The sequence below is a fragment of the Cibotium barometz genome, chromosome 50, assembly GCF_041138505.1.
Source record: "Cibotium barometz isolate CiBa-2024 chromosome 50, ASM4113850v1, whole genome shotgun sequence".
In the NCBI taxonomy this organism is placed as follows: domain Eukaryota; kingdom Viridiplantae; phylum Streptophyta; class Polypodiopsida; order Cyatheales; family Cibotiaceae; genus Cibotium; species Cibotium barometz.
Window position 1 is genome coordinate 13702054 of NC_141095.1, and position 18396 is coordinate 13720449.

The 18396-nt window shown below is 43.5% G+C and overlaps 1 protein-coding gene across 1 annotated transcript; it reads right to left on the minus strand.

The window, feature by feature from the left end:
- Positions 1 to 10704: 10704 nt before the first annotated feature.
- On the minus strand, positions 10705 to 16443 carry LOC147609828 (carboxyl-terminal-processing peptidase 3, chloroplastic-like). The gene is made up of 12 exons (XM_086787371.1): positions 15711 to 16443; positions 15269 to 15350; positions 13881 to 14011; positions 13553 to 13639; positions 13286 to 13364; positions 13092 to 13183; positions 12969 to 13007; positions 12583 to 12702; positions 12374 to 12460; positions 11778 to 11927; positions 11582 to 11689; positions 10705 to 11445 (listed from the first exon to the last, which is right to left on the minus strand). Exons 1-12 carry the CDS (start codon positions 16065 to 16067, stop codon positions 11197 to 11199), a joined length of 1581 nt encoding a protein of 526 aa, XP_086643497.1. The 5' UTR covers positions 16068 to 16443; the 3' UTR covers positions 10705 to 11196.
- Between the last annotated feature and the right edge of the window lie 1953 nt (positions 16444 to 18396).

The following is an 18396-nucleotide window of genomic DNA, read 5'->3' on the forward strand; positions in this document are numbered from 1 at the left end:
GCAAGTGCAGCCAAACATCCCTGCTCTACCAGTGCTCTAAGCTTTCTGAAAAATATAGATATAGACTGGGTGTAGGAAGCCCTCAACTATCTTCAAAGGTGCATGAATGATGGCTTGAAAGAAATGACTAAACTATAGGCTGCTATAAAGGAAAGGGATGCCATCATCCAGATGGTAAAGAGTCAACAGAAACCTGTGCAGGAAGAGCTGCACAGGAGGAGAATGGAGGCAGCTTAGCTAGGAGAAATGCAACTATAGATCAAGGACCTCTTGAGGGCCCCAACAAGGAGTTTAAAGAGGAGATGGAAATAATTGAAGAGGCCATGGCAAGGAGGGAGCATGAGGTTATGCAGCTACAAGGGGATCTGGACAGAGCAGCTAGGGAGAGCCAAGCCGCAACAACAGAGAGCCAGATTGCTGTAAGAGAAGTACATATCCAGATCATCAAAGAAGTACAGGAGGCCAGGGCGACAGATAGAGACAAAGTAGATTTGGTCAAGTCGAAAGCAATGTTGGCTGTCCTGGATGCTGATGAGTTCCCGGAAGTATATGAGCTGGAAGTGGAGCAATGGGAAGGGTAGGCCATTGAAGATCTAAAGAAGGTGTGGGGGGGCTTATTTGAAGAAGTTATCACAGCACAGCAATGCAAGCCTCGACACCGTCCCTGCAGACAAATAATGCCCTACCACTCATAGGACAACAATCCAGAAGGAGGCTCCAGACAGTCAAACCAAGCTCAGCTAAATAGGCCCTGAACCAACAAGAGCCCTAGAAGCAGCAGCACCTAGACAAGAAGGCAAGGAGGGCGGCAGCAGCAATGGGGGAAGTACAAGCAAAGAAAAGCAGCTTAGGAGATTGAGCAGTTAAAAAATGAGGTGGAGGGCTGGAAGCACCAATTCACACTCTTGAAGGGAGATGGGAAAAAGATAGCTGCGCTGACAATAGACAGAAAGGGGAAAGAGCTCATGATATACAAGGGGTCATCCTCCATGGACTTGATCCCCAACAACGAGATAAAAGAGCATATGCATGGGCTACAAACAAAGAAGCTGGAGGAGCAGGAAAGCCACAAAGTTGCTGAAAGCATAGATTGAAGAATTGGAAGACCTCGTGGAGGAGTTCAAGGAACAACAAAGGCAGGATGGGCTTACCACAAAGACCCTCAAGAAGGAGGTAGAATCTACTGTGAACCCCTGCCAAGAATACAAGAGAAAAAGGAGGAAGAATGATCATCAATGAGCTAAACGTCGCTCTGACAACAACGAATGTTGACCTCTGGGGAAGAGACATGATCAATTGGATGCCATGAGGAACGGGCATGCTGAGGAGATCAAGGCCAAGGAGAAAATGATCGAAGACTTTCAAGGATGGGCAAAAAGGGAAAAGAGGGGTAAGGAAGAGATGCAAAAGAAGGTTCAGGAAGAGCTAGTTCAACAAAGCAACGGCATTTGGAAGGGCACTGCCCTAAACTGCATGTAGACTTTAACCTAGACAGCCCAATAGGAATGCGCCCTGAGGCCTTTCAACTGGGAGGAGATTGTGAGATTCATGAACCAATTGGAAGGGTCAAAGGCCAGCAAGAGGGATAGGTCAGCTCAAAGGCAGGTGCTGCAAGACAAGAAAGAAGGCCCTCCCTGGATCCAGAGCGGTAAGCAACAGCCTCTTATGACTCACGGATCCAGATTAGGTAGTAAAGACTCATTCAAAGAGCTACCCTACTAAAGCCCCTTGCCAATGGATTCAACCAGCACACACAGACAGGCAAAGGGAGACGCCAAGGCTTGAACCTGCAAGAACACCACCCTATGGGTGGAAATGGGGTCGGGGTGGAAAGAGAAGGCCCAGGGAGCCAGAACAGACAGTGTTTGAAGAGGACCTCATCACCCCGAAATAGACAAAGCTTCACGCCTTCGCCTATAGGAATGACGGTGAAAGTAATGCACAGAGCAAGGGCAAGGCATCCAGATGCAAGGCCCATCAAAGTGCAGTTCCAAAAAGCTGACAAAAGAACCAGCATAGGGCACGCTTTAGTGAGAGCAGCAAGAAGAGAGCCTATGAGCCATGGTATATGGTATGCGTGCCAACGAAGGAGTTATCGAAAGGAGGTGGCTAGAACAGGCTGTAAGGAATTTGGATGGAAGGATCTAGACCAAGTGGCAATTCAAGAACAAATTAATTTCAAACTGAAATTATGGGCTTTGTTGGTGGCACAACATCCACCGTGATTGCTAAGTGTTGGCAGCCAACCAGCCCATTTGGCTGCCACCTAGATTGTTGTGTTAGAGTGATTGTTGTGCAACAACCGGGTCTTCTTGTTCTGTAACAAACTTGTAACTTCTTGATGAACGGGTAGTACCTAACGTTGAAATGGGAAGAGGGGGATTAGTCAAATAAGGGGATAGAGGAGTGAGCGTGAGTTTGGTCTACCGAGCTGAGACTGTAGAAGGTGTGCATCACTGTCAACATAGAGAATGTCAAGTCTACTCAGGCTCTGAGGAGAGGCACAATACCAAATAGGGATAGAGGAGAGTTGAGTGGGCAGTTCATGGGCAGAGTTTCTCTAAGGCATTGTACTTTAATATTCAAGAATCGATTGTGTCTCATCTCATTGTTTCTCTGTGTTTACTCATCTCTATCTGTGTTGTATTCAATCTTTTGTTAAGTTATTCCTATCTGGATGTGATAGATTGTCTGGAATCTGCACAACCATAGGAGCTGACCTCCTTGCACTCATGCTCAATCTCCCCACACCTAGGCAGACAATAGCTCAACAATTGCACGTTGGCTTATCTCATTGGGAGCAACTGCATTAGTCGCGTCTTCTTCGGAGCCAACTAGGTGGTTTAGAACCATGCAAGTGCCAAGTCCTGACCAAACACCGACACTATTGTTACAAACGAGAGTGAAGATACCTCACCCAATTGATATAGTCCCAGATGAATTCTCCCTCTTTCAATTTTACGTTATACAACTGTTTGATCAGACTCCATCAAGTTCCTTGTCTCGACTATCCCTAATTTGAAGGCCTCTTTCAAGGCATCAACCGAGAACTCAAGTTTATAGACTACGCTCTACCAACCATTTGTAGACTATGCTATTAAATATTTGTAGACTACGCTACTATCTTGTTGACTCTTTTCCTTGCATAGCTCTATGGCAAGAAGATCTAGACTAGAGCCCATAAAACAACGTAAATGGTGCAAATCTAGTCATCATGAACAACAAAAAAAATAAATTTCAAAGGTGAGAGGTACTCCACTCCACTAGATTATTCATCTATGCACAAGCATATACTCTAGTTGGGTTTCTAGTGTGACCACCATAAATCTACGGATGGTTGATTTCACTCTTACTTAGAGTGCTATTTAACCTTTGAAGATTTTCCTTCAAAGATGATTATTAAACTTTCTATCTCTGGCCAACACTATATCATCTGAGGATAGGCCATATAGTTTGTCGAGATGTTTGATAAAGAGCCTTTCAAACTTAGATGTTTTCACATCTTATTAGTTGGTCAAATGTTGACCTTTTTACTTTTCCCTTCAAGAAGAGTTTCCGTCTGTGAAAACGGTTCAAAAAGTTGTAAACAAGTGTCTGTGTGTAAACCGTATGGCCATCTACGCTTGTAACTTCCCTAAGTATTACGACAAGGAAAGCAAGACACACAACACATATTTTCCTTAAGTACTACAACCAAGAAAACATGCAACACTTGTGTTTTATCTGGAACACCAAACCATATAAAACACAAATTGGTACTAAGGCATCGATTAACATCATGCCGTCAGTATACGCTAGAAGTTCTCAAGTCCTCAAGAACCTCATAATAATGAATGTGCTTCGACATTCAAGGAATTCCTTTACATGTTCTACGACATCAAAGATGTTTTTCTCTTTAGGTTAGAAACCACATGGACTTTAACTGTTTGTGCAACTGTTTACAAGTCTTTAGCAAATTGTTCTATAATGTGGTAAAGTTCAATTGACCTTACACATAGTTTAAGGAAAGCTACACTTTCCTCTCTCTAAAAGTTCTTACGTTCTTCCAAGAGCAGCTTACACATCTTGTAACGAAGATGGTTTCCACATAGACAGCATCTAATGTATGGAGTCTACCACTACTAGAAAATCAAGAGTAACGTGCACCAATAAGAGTACCACTCCTAGCCCACGAGTAGATACATGCCTATCCACATGTCTACTCATGCAACCACTTTGGTTGCTTGGCAATACATATCTACGTCTCTACGGCCAACCATGTCGCTCAGGCATGTTTATGGGCTATCTATGGTCACATCCAAAAGCTAATAGCACCATCTAGACACACCTCTACAAGCGTGGTCTCACTAGACACCTCTTCTATGTGAAAAAATATCGTAAAGCATTTCAATTATGGGAAATTATTTACTATAAAGCAATAAACGAGAAACTTTTTATCACTTACCCAATCTGTATATACATATGCTACGATATGTGGATTAGGTATACCTCCACACCTTACACTGATAGACAAAAAAAATCAACCTCTGTACTTTGAGATTGCTTTGACATGAATAACACAACATTCAATTTGTGTTCAATACCAATATGAAGTCTGGAATATAACAAATCTGTATTACCTCCCAATGACAATGGCAATGCACTACCTACCCGTAGGTGGCAATATACTACCCAACTGTAACCAATGACAACAAAAAATAACCGCTCACGTACGCACTTCATAAACATATTACAAAACATAAATTTGTACAAATGAATCCTCTTATGACTTTTGGTAAAGTTGGACTTCGCCATTTATCCCGTATATCTTAAATACCAAATTCTTTCTCAATTTGGCTAACTCTGTACTCTTTACAAGCAACTCTGTACTCATGGATACACCCTTTCCGAGTTGGAATATCCATAGAGCCATAACAAGACACTTGAGCCACTTACTGCAAAGTGCTCATCTAGAATGACTCAAAATCTTTGGCACTACGGCACAAAGTATGGGGCATTCTAGCACCTAATTATTGTTGATTCAAATACATTCACTCAACAACTATGTCAATCTCTAAACTCTACGATTAGCATCTAACCATGAGTTCTACTAGTCCATGATAGTAGCTTTAAGACTTCAACTTTCACTGTGAATATAAACAGCAAACTCCCTAAAGAAGTTTCTAAAAACTTTGTGGTACCACCTCATGGCCATCTACCTTGCTTGAGCATAGCGTGAAAACAATTCCACGCATCTGAACTTTGTCGTTAGATTTCTTCCCAACAAAGGCTATCAAGTGAATCTCAAAGCTTAATCTGTCTAAACACTTGATCACAATGGAATAAGCATACACACATTTGATCACTATGGACGAAGTATATACACACTTGATCACTATGGAACAAGTATACAACCAATCAAAGGGTCAACCTGTGTGTACGATTTGGTGTCCCATACCACCAAGACCACAATGATCTTTATGAGCACTTGACGTCCCATACCATCAAGTGAGCATGAATCTCATTGTGACACACAAGTGGACTCTTTATGAGCACTTGACGTCCCATACCATCAAGCCAATCTATGAAGATCTTGACAACGACTAGCCACACAAGGTAGCTTTAGGACAAGACCTCTCCACGGCACTTCCATCCTATCAGACAAAAGGAGTAATGACATACTCCAAAGGAAGGTAGAGTAGCTCCATACTCTATTACAAGTCACGTTGAACATAACATCATCAACACCCAAGTTCCTCTATGTTCGGTAAACTCCGAACTCAAAGATCACTATGGAGATCACTCTAAGATTACTATGAATATTAGAATCAGTTGATCTCTACGGACCTTATTCTAAGATTATCCAAACCTTAGAAAGAACACGAAAGAGGATCTTCAAGAAATGAAATTAATTGCTTTCCTTTGTCATAAAACCTAAAGCAATTCAATGAAACAAAATTGGACTAGTACATATTGTCACTACGAACAAGACTAACCTCAGTCAATCAAACAACACCATGTGTTGGTCAATCACAATCTTTAATTGTGATATCGTAGGTCTCTATCTTCTCATCATTCATTCATAGTAGTGAACGATAAACACTTGGAATCCCATGTGAGTTGAACTAGAGTTTGGGTCAAAGTCCTTGCCACCAAGAACCCATCTCAGACGTGGTGGCCTTAATTAAGGTACCACATACCCAACCAAACATGCACTTCCAATGGCCAACTTGAAGAAGAACATAAAAGCTTAAAATTCAAAAAACAAGAATTAGAAACCTATACGCTATGAGTCGAACATGACTAGTCCACTCCCAGGGAACCATTGTGTGTGTAACCAGGGAGATTTCACCCCTGTTGGAGTACTACATCTCCAACAAAAAAATAAGATAAAAACTTGCAAAAACAAGGAACAACCCAACCTGGTAGCTCCTAGTTTGCTTTCGGAGTATGCTTGCCCACCACCGAGCCACAATAACTCCGTATTGCGCTACTCCGCCCACGTATCCACGTTAAGAGGCAACAAGTAAAGCAGGAAAGATTTGAGGGTCACCAAAACTGGACAATGCGACATGCATTCTTGCATAGGGTCAAACGCAAGGTCCCAAGGCATCACTGGAGCAAGCGGGGTCCTTTTGCTGTACAAGAGCTATCATGGAGCTAGGAAGCGCATTCTCTTCACGATCATCATCCATGCTGATGGGCTGTCGAGACAGCAAGCAATTTTCCTGCTGAACAGTCTCCATGCTAGGTTCACACACACACACACAGAGCAATCGAGAGAGAGAGAGAGAGCTTTCTCTCTCCACCACGCCAGCGTTGGTGTGTTGCTGTCGTTTCGCGCTGTATGGTGACACTGTTGTGGTTTCCGCGCTATTCTTTTCGCCACTTGTCGTGGCTGATGTGGCACACGGCAGTAATGTGGTGGCTCTATGGCACATGGCAGTTGTGGCGTGCTGTCGTGGCTCCGACTGTACGCACCCCCACCCAACAAGGGCGGCAGTAGCCGAGTGAGATGCCATGTTCTCTCCTCTCTTCAAGGAGACGTGTGCGGGCCAGCTAGTTGGCTATGAGCTGCCTGTTGTGTTGGGGGGCCCTCCTGCACTACTGCCCTGCTGACCTGCCTGTAGTTTGGCCAGCGGGCGCGCCTCCTGTGCTCTTGTCCTGTGCTTCTTAAGGGAGCTGAAGACAGAGATATCTTTCCTAGTCCGTCCGTTGTGTGGTGGTTCCATCGCTAGCAAGTGTCATCCGTTGTGGTGGCTTGTTGTTGTGCCTCCTTCAACGCTTCAAGGGTGCTTTCATGTGCGATAGAGTGAGAGGGAGCGTCGGATCCCGAAACGGGCTCTTATATCAATGTTACATCGATGCATATGCCGCCGTAGCCAAGAAGGGCTCTGAGCTCTGGTCACCATCCAGCCATAGAAGAATGTGGATAAGTGTCCACACCGCTGAGCTTATATAGTGGCCTGCCTACCCACAGTAGCCCAGTTGTCTACAACCCTCCGACCTGGGCGCTCATCCTTGAACCCTAGACACACTCGCTACATGCACTCTGATGTGCAGACTCCATGTCTAGTCGGGCTCTACCGCTGCTGTACGGGCGACTCATGCATGCCGTTTATACAGACTACGTGACATAGTTGCTCACCACTATGATGACCCTTATGCTTAATGTGTTGTGTGAAAGTTTGCTCCTTGTAGAGATGTGCCAAGATGTTGCAAGAACCAGTCGCATTAAATCTGGTCTCCTTTTACTCATGTCGATTCTACTGTGTGTTAAGAATATCTCTCTCAAGGTTTTACCAATAGATAAAGCTCACTTCTCTTTGCTTGCTGGTCTTCGAGCTGCTGATGCTACGCTTCCACTTGGGCTCCCAAAAAATCATGAATGATAGGCTTGTAGGAGTTCTTCACCTTCACCAACTCGCCACTCTATAAGAGCTTCTTCAACTGGATGTTGTTGGCATAGTTTTGTTTATGAAGCAAGAGAACTCAATAAAGAGTGGAGATTTTAATGAAACCCTAATTTAATAAACTCTTAATGCTAATTCTAATAACTTCCTACTTGCACATAAACAAATTCTCGTAAAACCTATTATGACCGACCCTACATGGCTCTGATACCATGTTGAAATTTAGCATGGCTAGAGTGGCTCATAACAAGATCTAAAGCTCATGATTGAAAACTAGAATAATTACGAAATATTAACAAAGTTTAAGAATACTAATCAAGATTAAAGACTCGTGAAAACCACACAATCTTCTTTCTAATCAAGCTTCATACACCCATATTTATAGCCTTGGGAAAGGTTTCATTGTGCCATCCATGTGTTCATAAATGCTCACATTACATGTGCCACTTTACATTTTTTATGTGCTACTTTTTTGACCTTTGACTTCACCTTTTACAAATGATTATATTTGCCAATGTACCCTTAGTCTTTTCTTTTTCTTTTTCTAATGTGCATGCTCCTCCCCTTGCTTGCACATGTTGCACCTTCACACACTTCATTTCTCTAGGGAGAAGAAACGTGTTATGCTTTCTCTTTCATCTTGAAACTGAGCGCCATGCTTGAGTTGAGAGTGTATATGTGTTGTGAAGGAAATGTGTGTGTCTATGTTGTTTAGTGTGAGTTGAGAGAGCTAGGAGTGGTACAGAGGCCAAGTTTCCCCGTTCACTACAAGGTGATGACGCCCAAACTACAAGTGGTGGTGGTTGGCGTTGATGTGCATTGCTGAAAAAGAGCTACAGAAGAAGGTTTGGAGGTGACGCTTAGCAGGGCAGACAGTAAGTAAAGCAGGCGGGAGTGGGTACACCGATGGCTCAGAGAGGCGGGAGCATAAGAGCGTTGTGGCAGGGTTGGTGGTTGATTTCACCGAGCCATGTAGTAGTGGGTGAGATGAACCCCCGTCATTGTGGCAGCACTACAAGAGGGATAATTTGGTGGTGGGTTCATTGCTTGTTGTTCACGTGATATCCTTTTGCTCTTCTTTATACTTTGGAGAAGCCCATAAGTTTTCCTTAAGGACTTGTTCACACGCGGGTAGGCTAGCTCCTTAAACTCTTAAGTTTTATCCACAAGAGTATTTCCACCCGGTTTCTTTTAACCGCCTCTTGTCTCTCGGACTTCCTCCACCTGGTTCCCCTCAGTTAGATTATGTTTGTCCCATGCCAACACGCCGAATTCTTTTGTGCAAGCTACCATAGGGCTTGTATCCGGTTTCTTTCGGGTATAAATCAAGCCACCTAACTAGTTTGTCTTGTGCAGTTATGTTATGATGGTTTTTGTTTATCAGAGAAGCTTGCATGTGTACTTGAGCGCGGACTTTTGGTACCTCTGTATGTGTGTGTTTTCCTCTCAAAGAATACTAAGAGCTCTCTCTATTTGCTGGCATCTTTCCATACACTGATTACATGGCACCTGTCATATGTACTCTTAAATTTCTTGTTCATCAACTAGAGTCTTTTCATATTTTTCTCTTCTTTAGATGTTCTTTCCTTTTCCTAGTCTTTTGCACTAGGAGATTATTGGGGTTTGCTCTTGCTTTGAGAGAGAGTGTGCGTCTTATCAAGGTGGTGGTCTTTCAGTGAGGGAGTAGAGGGTGCTTTAGAGGTTATTGCCTCCAATATATATATATATATATATATATATATATATATATATAGCTGCTCTATACATACATACATATATATATATAGATAGAGATAGAGAGAGAGAGAGAGACTGGGCCAACAAGTTTTTTAATGTTTTAATGTCTCCTCTTTTTTGGCTTGGCAATGCTTTCGAGATGCAGCGTATCTCTTAGAACTCCGAAGGATTGTCAGCAGTGGCCATCAATTGGCTGTATGCAACAAAAAAGTTTGTGAAGATGTATAGAATTACTCTTAAAATTATTGGATTTTTGCCTGGATAGAAAAATTAAAACACCGTAAGGATGAGGGAGTAGAGTACAATATTTTCAATTGAAAGGTTGGAAGAAAAGGAAGAATGGAGGCAGGCAATGGTGACCACATCATTATCCACACATGGTAGTAGAATACTAAGCAAATGTGAATGTGTGATGTATAATAGGCTTTTGTATCGTCGTGTGTAGACATTGGGCAGTGAAGCTCGACAAAGATGGAGTTAAGAACAGCCTCCTGATGCTGTTCCCTGGGTATAGCCAGGCACAAGTCTTAATGCATCACTATGTATTGACAATCCACCGATCTCAGCTTTATACACTACTCAATGCACCTGTCTTGAAATATGAGAAAGCCCCCAAGGAGGACCCTGAGGTGGAATGTTGTGATCTGCTGTTAGGCTGGGTGCAATATCCCCAGCCTGATAGGAGTTCTTCTTGGTGCCAGGAGCAAGCTACTTGAGCAGTTTTGAGTTCTGCCACGGCTTGTGTGTCCATTTTCTACTGAAAAAAAAATGTTTTTTTAATCCTGCAAGTGCTGATGTGTAATTGTCTGAGTGATCAAGGGTTTTGTTTAAGTTCTAATAGTGTTGAATCTTGATGTGTAAGCAGCAGGGCAGCTCACAATTCTGGCATGCTGTTGCGTCCAGATCTGAATGAGTTGGTCAAATCATCCCCTAAAATAATCCACTGTCAGCAGTGAACACATCAGATTTAGCACTGAGCAACGGGCAATCGTGAGATGACATTAGAAGGATGAGAGATTGCACAAGTTCACATTAAAAGGCAGTGAGACTTAAAACCAAGATGCGAAAGATAAGCTTTTTCTTGAATATAACCACTAGTATGGCGGCCTGTTATTTAAGACTCAAATGAGCTGCAGCCAGGGATCGAGTCCACCTCTTGCTCATCGGCAGACTGCGTCAATGCCACTATTCTTACAAATTGAAGCTTGAAGATGAACAATTGTATGTATAATACTTTACAAAGCCAGCTGATGAGAGTCCTGACGGGATGTACAGGACTACACATGCTTATATAAGATTGTCTTGGGTGGACAAAGTACACAGTGTGGTGTAAGCAGCCTTTTTGAATCAGAAAAGACCCTAAATAATCAATCTCTAAACTTTGCATTAAAGCCTACGATTGTAGAGCTCGCATTGCTAAATGCCCTGTATTGTTCACATTGTTAAATGCCCTGTATTAGACTTAGGGCCTTGTGAAGTCCAATAAGGGTCAATAGGATACCTGGAATACATACAGCTATGCACATGCAGACCACAAACATTGCTGCTTGTGAGTTTGTGTTCTGCTTCAGAATATACCCAGCTGATGTTCAGCAGCAAGTACACAAGAATCTTGTTCTATCGGGGACTCCGAGCTTGTACCAGAGGAGACACCCTTTGTTGAACCTCCTGTAGATGAGCCTGTCATAACAGCATCTCCTGGAGAGCATTGCACATCTGGTACAATGCCTACTTGATCTATCTCATGCAGTGATGGCGATAGGTACTTAGCAACAGTTACAAAAAGTGCAGATCCATCATTCAGCTCAGTAACACTCTGCAGAGAGACCAGGGCTTACTCTCTCTCTCTCTCTCTCTCTCTCTCTCTCTCTCTCTCTCTCTCTCAAACTCACGTGCGTGTGCTCGTACGCACACGTGTGCAGGCATGCACACAAAAGAACGTATTGGAGTACCTGTATCTTGCCTTTCCCAAATGTCTTCGATCCAACAAGAACAGCACGGCCGTTGTCATGTAAAGCTCCAGCTAGGATTTCACTGGCACTAGCACTACCTCCATTCACCTGCTTTCAGGGTGATGCAAAGACCGTAAAAGACAATATCGTTCAAAATTGTAGGTCCAAAAGACATAAGAAATGTTTCATAATATACCAGAATAGCAAGAGGATCATGTGTCAAGGCATGGCCATTCATGAGGCTTATGGGAAGGGTATTGCCATCTCTGTCTATGGTATTGACTAGGATCTCATTCCCATCAAGCCACATCTGGGCAACATCAAGCCCAGCTTTCACCAATCCACCCTGTACACCACACATTCACCATAGCATCAAGGTGAATAAGAATTCAAAAAACTAGCCAATCAAAACCCTTACAGAAAAAGCTCTTGGTTTAGGTTTATATGTCATGTTGTATGACATTCTACCTTAGGCTTCTTACACATACAGTCTGCCCGCCATCTTTGCCATCAGAGGAATCTGACAAAGTGCTGAGGATTACTGTTCGTGCGCGGGCTTGATTGCTTCCACCCGTCCACGCGGCTGTATGTGTAATGAGCCTTAATGGCACAATTTTCTGTTTCATATCATGAGCATGCAACCTATCCTCTGTGATTGAATGCTCCCACCCGTCCACGGGGCTGTATGTGTAATGAGCCTTAATGGCACAATTTTCTGTTTCATATCATGAGCATGCAACCTATTCTCTGTGATTGAATGCTCCCATTAAAGTATGATAAGAAGAGGCTTACAGGGTTGTTACGTAGATCCAAGATGTAAGATTCCGCGCCTTCATTCTCAAGCCCAGAAATGGCCTTCTCCATGTCAGCTGCAGCATTCTGTGTCAAGTGAAAAACACTACATATTCAGGCAAAACGTAAGTAAAATGAAGGGCATACAATAAGAGAGCTTAACCATCTAGTTCGGTGTCCAGAAGGGATACATAGGGTGGTAACCTCACCTGTGAAAATGCAGTTAATCTTAGGTATCCTGTTTTTGCCAAGTGACCATCAGGTGCCGTGTGTGGAAGGACTGCTGTGAAGACAGGTGTGAGAGTGATATTCTCTCGAAATATTTTAACCTGAAAGATTGACACTGAGGATTGATTTAAACACATTTTTTGCGCCTTAACAAATAATCCCCCAATCCACCACCAGGCGGGTAGGGACTTGGATGGGGGGAAATTGCCAAGCTCTACGGGCTGCCAAGATCCCCATTTATGACCAGTGGGGAGTTAGCCTGTAAACCCCCTCATGTGAGCTGCCACATTGATGTCATATGCAAAATGTTAAATGCTCAGCATCCCTTTCAAAGAAAGTGTTCTTGGAGCTAACAAAGCAATGATACCTCAGTCAAATTGGTATTCCCACGCTCTTTTACAATGCCCTGTATTGGACCAACTATGCACCTTTTAGTTCACACCTTAAGGAGGCTTGCAAATTAGATTGGCAGATTTTGCAAGGGGCATACCTCTCGCCGAAATTTTAGCTTTACTGGGGTTCCAGAAGGCCCTCGTAACTTTGAGGCTGCCTTTTCACCATCCATGCCTACCAGTGTTTCATCTGCTAGTCAAGAAAGCATGCAATTAGCAGCATACTTGCATGTTTTTTAGCACAATTTGCACCAATTCAAAGACAATGGTTACCCAGTGAAGGGGTCCTTACCATCAATTTGCACAAGCTCGTCGCCGGAATGTATCCCAGCCCTCGCAGCAGGACCACCTTCAAGTGAAGAGATAACAACCTGCCATGTCCACATATCAGGCACAAAGGGTCCATAAGAAAATTTCTCAATTGCACCTTACCTCTTAAGTCTGATATGAGCACCTTGTCTTTTAAGAAAAATTCTCAAAGGCACCTTGTCTTTTAAGTCTGATATGAGCCTAAGACCGTGTACAAGAGGATGCCTACAAGAAGAAAAGGAAATTATACCAGCCGGCCAGTCTCCCGGTCGGATGCGATAAGGAGACCAACACCTTCAAGAGCACCATCACTGCCTATCTTGAAACTTTGATAGTCCTGAAATGTCACGATGAACGTATTCATGTAAGAAGGGGGTGCGCGTTAGCATGCATGCGTGAGCGTGTACGCACATGCATGTGCATGTGAGTGTGTAAGTGGGACTCTGCATTTAAGGGAACTAATTGTCCAAACATACCACCAAGTAAAACAAGCATGGCTTTTGTAGACCTGATGTTGCCTAGCTTCATACGAAGGAAGACCAAAGAGATTAAACACAGGAGCAGCTGAGAACATTTACCTGTGGACTGACTAAGCGTGTAAAAGGATCACCAAGAGTCGCCAGCATGGTCTGGATTTTGCCATAGGCTGCATCTGCTGTTTTCACTGGAAGTATTTGAGACATGGTTTCTCCCAGCTTTGAATCCCAATCTGCAACAGCAACAAATTGGCATATAAGGATGTGACATCCCTGTGGCTATTGTACCATGCAGCCCAGCAGGGGACATGAGTTCCAACCCCGACATGTATAATATATGTGACTGAAGAAAAACAGCAAGATGTGACATCATTTGTGATTGGCTCATCCACATTTTTGAGGTCCACATTTTTGTGACATTGTTTGTGATTGTGCTCATCCACATTTTTGAGGTTCAATGCATTTTTTTTTAGTCCACAGAAGCCTAGACTCCTCAAAACTCCCACATGCCTTTGCTACCTTATGCCCTCGGGATTGAGACATCTAAGATGATAAAACTCCAGTATTTTGATAGATAGAAGGCATTCCCAAACACCATGAGATCGTTGTACTCTCACTACATTTAATGCCACACAGCTACATCATAAATGCAATAAAGAAATCACTCCCTGCCCCCCTGCACCCCCCCCCCCCTGCCCCCAAACACAAAAAAACACCCCTCAGGCGGTGAAGGAGACCACAAGTGCACACACACATGTATGCTCTTTATTACAAAAAGGAGATCTAATATTCCATCAAATCAAACCAGAAAACTATAGATATGTAAAGCATGATCCTCAGGGGCCAGCTCATAGATTAACCCCCAAAAAGAATCTCTCTCTCTCTCTCTCTCTCTCTCTCTCTCTTACACACACACACACGTGCTCTTATTACTACAAGGAGACACTCCATCAAATCAAACAAGCCAACAATAGGTATGTAAAGTATGATTATTAAGGGCCAGCTCATACACTAACCCTCTAAAAAATATCTCTCTCCCTCTCTCTCTCTCCATATGTATCCTGTGTATTACTACAGGGAGAACCTCCATCAGCTCATACAAGCCAACAATAGGTATAAAAAGAATAATCAATAAGGGCCAGCTCTTAGCCTAACGAACACACACACACCCCCCTGCACCCCCCCCCCCCCCTCCTAAAGGCAGTCTCTCGGCCAACACACATATTTGTGCTACCTCCCAAATAGATTACATGTAAAGACATGGATTGAGAAATTCAAGTAATATTGTCTTCAATTTATCTGTATCAATGGTCATAGGATTAAGATAGATGAATACAAAGTCATATTATTATTGTAACACCATCTCCTTTTTTTAATTAAGAGATGCGGTGTTGGCCTACTGGGTGCAGCATGGTAGAATAGCCCCTCGGAAAACAGACCAGTAAATGTGCACTGTAATTTGAGATGGGGATGGGGGGTTTTAAACAAACCTTGGTGGTTGAATGTAGGGTCAACATAGGTCTCCCTAATAAGCCCCCATGTCTCAATGAGTGTCCTCTGCACTGTACTCACCTGGTCAAGAAAACAAATCGAAAGATTAATAGACCTCTTATGGCACATGCACGCACACACAGAGAGACTATTATGCCACTTATGGTATAGTGCACCCACACACCCACACACCCCACCCAATACACACTGTACACATGCGTGAGTGCGCCCACTCTCCCGTACACGCACACTCATGCACCCCCCCACCACACACACACACACACACACACACACATTTTTCATCATAGCTAGATACTTCAATTTTGTGAGATTTAAGCAGTCAAATAAAAGAGGATTTGTTATCTTAACAAGTTTGAAATTTCTTGGCTTAGCCAGGAAAACTTCTTTAACTTAATAAGAAAATTCATGACAAAATAATACCTCCCGGATTTTGGACGCAGGAAATGTGATAGTAAGGGACTCGGCCATGGCAGGGGCATCAAAGGTGCCGTGAAGGCACAGCATGGCAGCTGCAGCAGAAGCCGTGACTGCACACAAAGCCAAGCGCACGGATTTTCCCAACTGAAATTCCGAAGCAGATTCTCCATCTCCAGGGTTATTTGCCATAGCTTTCACGACTGTGCAGGGTGTTCTGACGAGCGGACGTCGTCTATAGTGATTCTGCTGCAAAAATCTGGGCTTCATCTGATGACTACTATAGTTGTGTGGCATGGCGTCGCTTGATAGGTACCCAGCTAGTTTTATCTGTCCACACATTGTTGCCCCCATGGTCGCCATAGTCTCAGGGTTTTGCAGGATGCTTTAGTTAAGGTTTCTCAGAAGGATTTCTTATGATGCCCTGTCTGGGGTTTCTTCGTGCTAGGTTCTCTACAATACCGTAATTAGGGCTATCGAGGATGCGCAAATTAGGGTTTCTAAGGATGCCCTAATTAGGGCTCCTTCCTGATGAGATTTTCCTGAAAACGGTCTTGAACCATACAAATCAGACAATTTCTTCACAATAATCAACTCTTATAATCGCCTTCTTGCAGCAGAGAGCTGCAATCAGCGATTGGCAGAGCTTAAGGTAACGATTGCGAAGGCTATGGAGATCTGTGTGGGTTCACAAAATTTTTTTAAAAGCAATAAAATGGCGACAATTTAAAATCAAAGGAGACCTTTGCGTGTGAAACTTGCACCAATCAACAGCCCATGGAGCCCCCCTTTGGTGAGAATATTCTACTCAATCTTGTGGCTTGGACGCTCCGGTTGCAGATTCCACAAAGGACCCCACACAAGAATATGTTGTGTGGCTCATCAAGATCCCCCCTTGCAAGAGAGATCACTTACAAACACGCCACCTCTTTGGGGCCCTTCCATCATATATTCACACACATGACACATCACATTTTGACTATATGTAAATCAATTAGCTTTCTAGGGGGTGCTGAAAATCATATGGTGGTCGATAACGCATCGACCTTTCTCTCTCTAGATGCACTTGTGTGCTATTTCCGCCCACCCATCCCCCTCACTTCACACAGGGAAGAAAGTGTGTGTGTGTGTGTGTGTGCGCACTTGCACGCGTGTGTGTTCCTCCTCGCAACAAAAGAAAAAGATGTTAAAGCTTTCTATGGTTTAACTTTACAGCCTAGAGTGAATAAGGAACACCCCTAGTTGCCCAGCATGCAACAGGCCTTTCCGCCATGCACTACTCACACCACTGTCCTCCCACCCCTTCTTCTCAGGCATATGCACGTCCCTCTTTCCCCATCTTCCACCCTTCTACGCTTCCCCCTCCTCCTCCCCTTGCATGTCTATTTGATATCCGGCTCTCTCACACACAGAGGAGACCACAACGTATGTACAACCCTTCCCAACTCCACCTAAACCTCTCTCTAGTAGAACACTTATGGATAGCTTAGCTAGCGGTAGCTACTTTTGCTCACTTGCCTATAGTACCCATGCCATATCACAGTGAGGATGCACTCAGTCCATTGCCTCGTACACCAAAGGAGGCATAGATATTAGAATCAAACCATGAGGATGATGAGCTTACTGACACTGAGTCCGATCAAGTATATGAGATACATCTATTTGATTGACGACCTATTGCGATGATTTTTGAAGATTTTTTAAGGTTCATAGGAAGCACGATGGAAGTTCTCAACATTATAAGTATAATTCGACAAGACCGACTTCCCAACCATACAACTAGGTGTATTCTAAACCCATCCTTAAATGTTGCTAATATTTTTTATTTCAATAATTTATAAATTTTCTATTCAATGTTTGTTTGAGTGCTTCCATGTGTCGTTTTGTAAACTGCTCTATCTTTCTTCTAGTTATTACTTGGATAACCATTAAGAATTTTGTCCTAGTTCAATCTTTACTTAAATCGACCTTAAAGTATGCTAAAGGAGTATGCCAAGTACTCCACCTTCCTTAGTGTGCCCTCTTTAGTTAGAGTAGAGCCTTCTAGGTGAATTGTGAAAGTGAAAGTAGAGCTTCCATTGGAGTGCGGCGACGGAGTGGAGCTTTCAGGTGCGGCTACGTGGTGACATCACTACCTACGAGAATCCCAGGCAACCAACTTTTGCGAAGGGAGTGACATATCCCAACTATGCATTTGTGTACTAGGCCACAATAAACTAGTTTCTCGGTTGAGTTGTTTGTGCTCCTCCTGAGTGTGGTTGGGAAAAACCCCACGACATTGGGTTGTTCCCTGTGTTCTTTCTATGATGCTAGGGCTTCCCATCCTACATGGGTCCGTTTTTGTTGGACTACTTCTCAAGCCTTGCCATAGCCAGTCCTTCATCATTAATAGGATCATCGTTATCTACATCTTGTTCATCACGCGTCCTGTTGTGCCTACCCTTTGGGCTATCCCATGTGTCATACATGTAGTCTATGCCAGGCTGCTCTCTCCATCACCCAACTCTATAGGGACTTTGCATGCCTTCTCTTGGTGGGGCCAAGGCACAAGGCTCTTCTCACCCTGCTCACTTGCATAGGAGCCAATTTCTTCTCCTCCACTCATGCTTCTCGATATTGCATAGGCGGCCAAGGGTAGGAGTTCTTTCTTTCACCTCGCTTCACAGACATGGCCGAGGGAACAAATGTCCTT

Coding starts and splice junctions, on each gene's coding strand:
- LOC147609828 (XM_086787371.1), bottom strand. CDS start 16,067: ATGGCGACCATGGGGGCAACAATGTGTGGACAGATAAAACTAGCTGGG. Junction 15,351..15,710: donor CTGCGTCCAAAATCCGGGAG/GTATTATTTTGT, acceptor TTTCTTGACCAG/GTGAGTACAGTGCAGAGGAC. Junction 12,703..12,968: donor GGAATACCAATTTGACTGAG/GTATCATTGCTT, acceptor TCAATCTTTCAG/GTTAAAATATTTCGAGAGAA.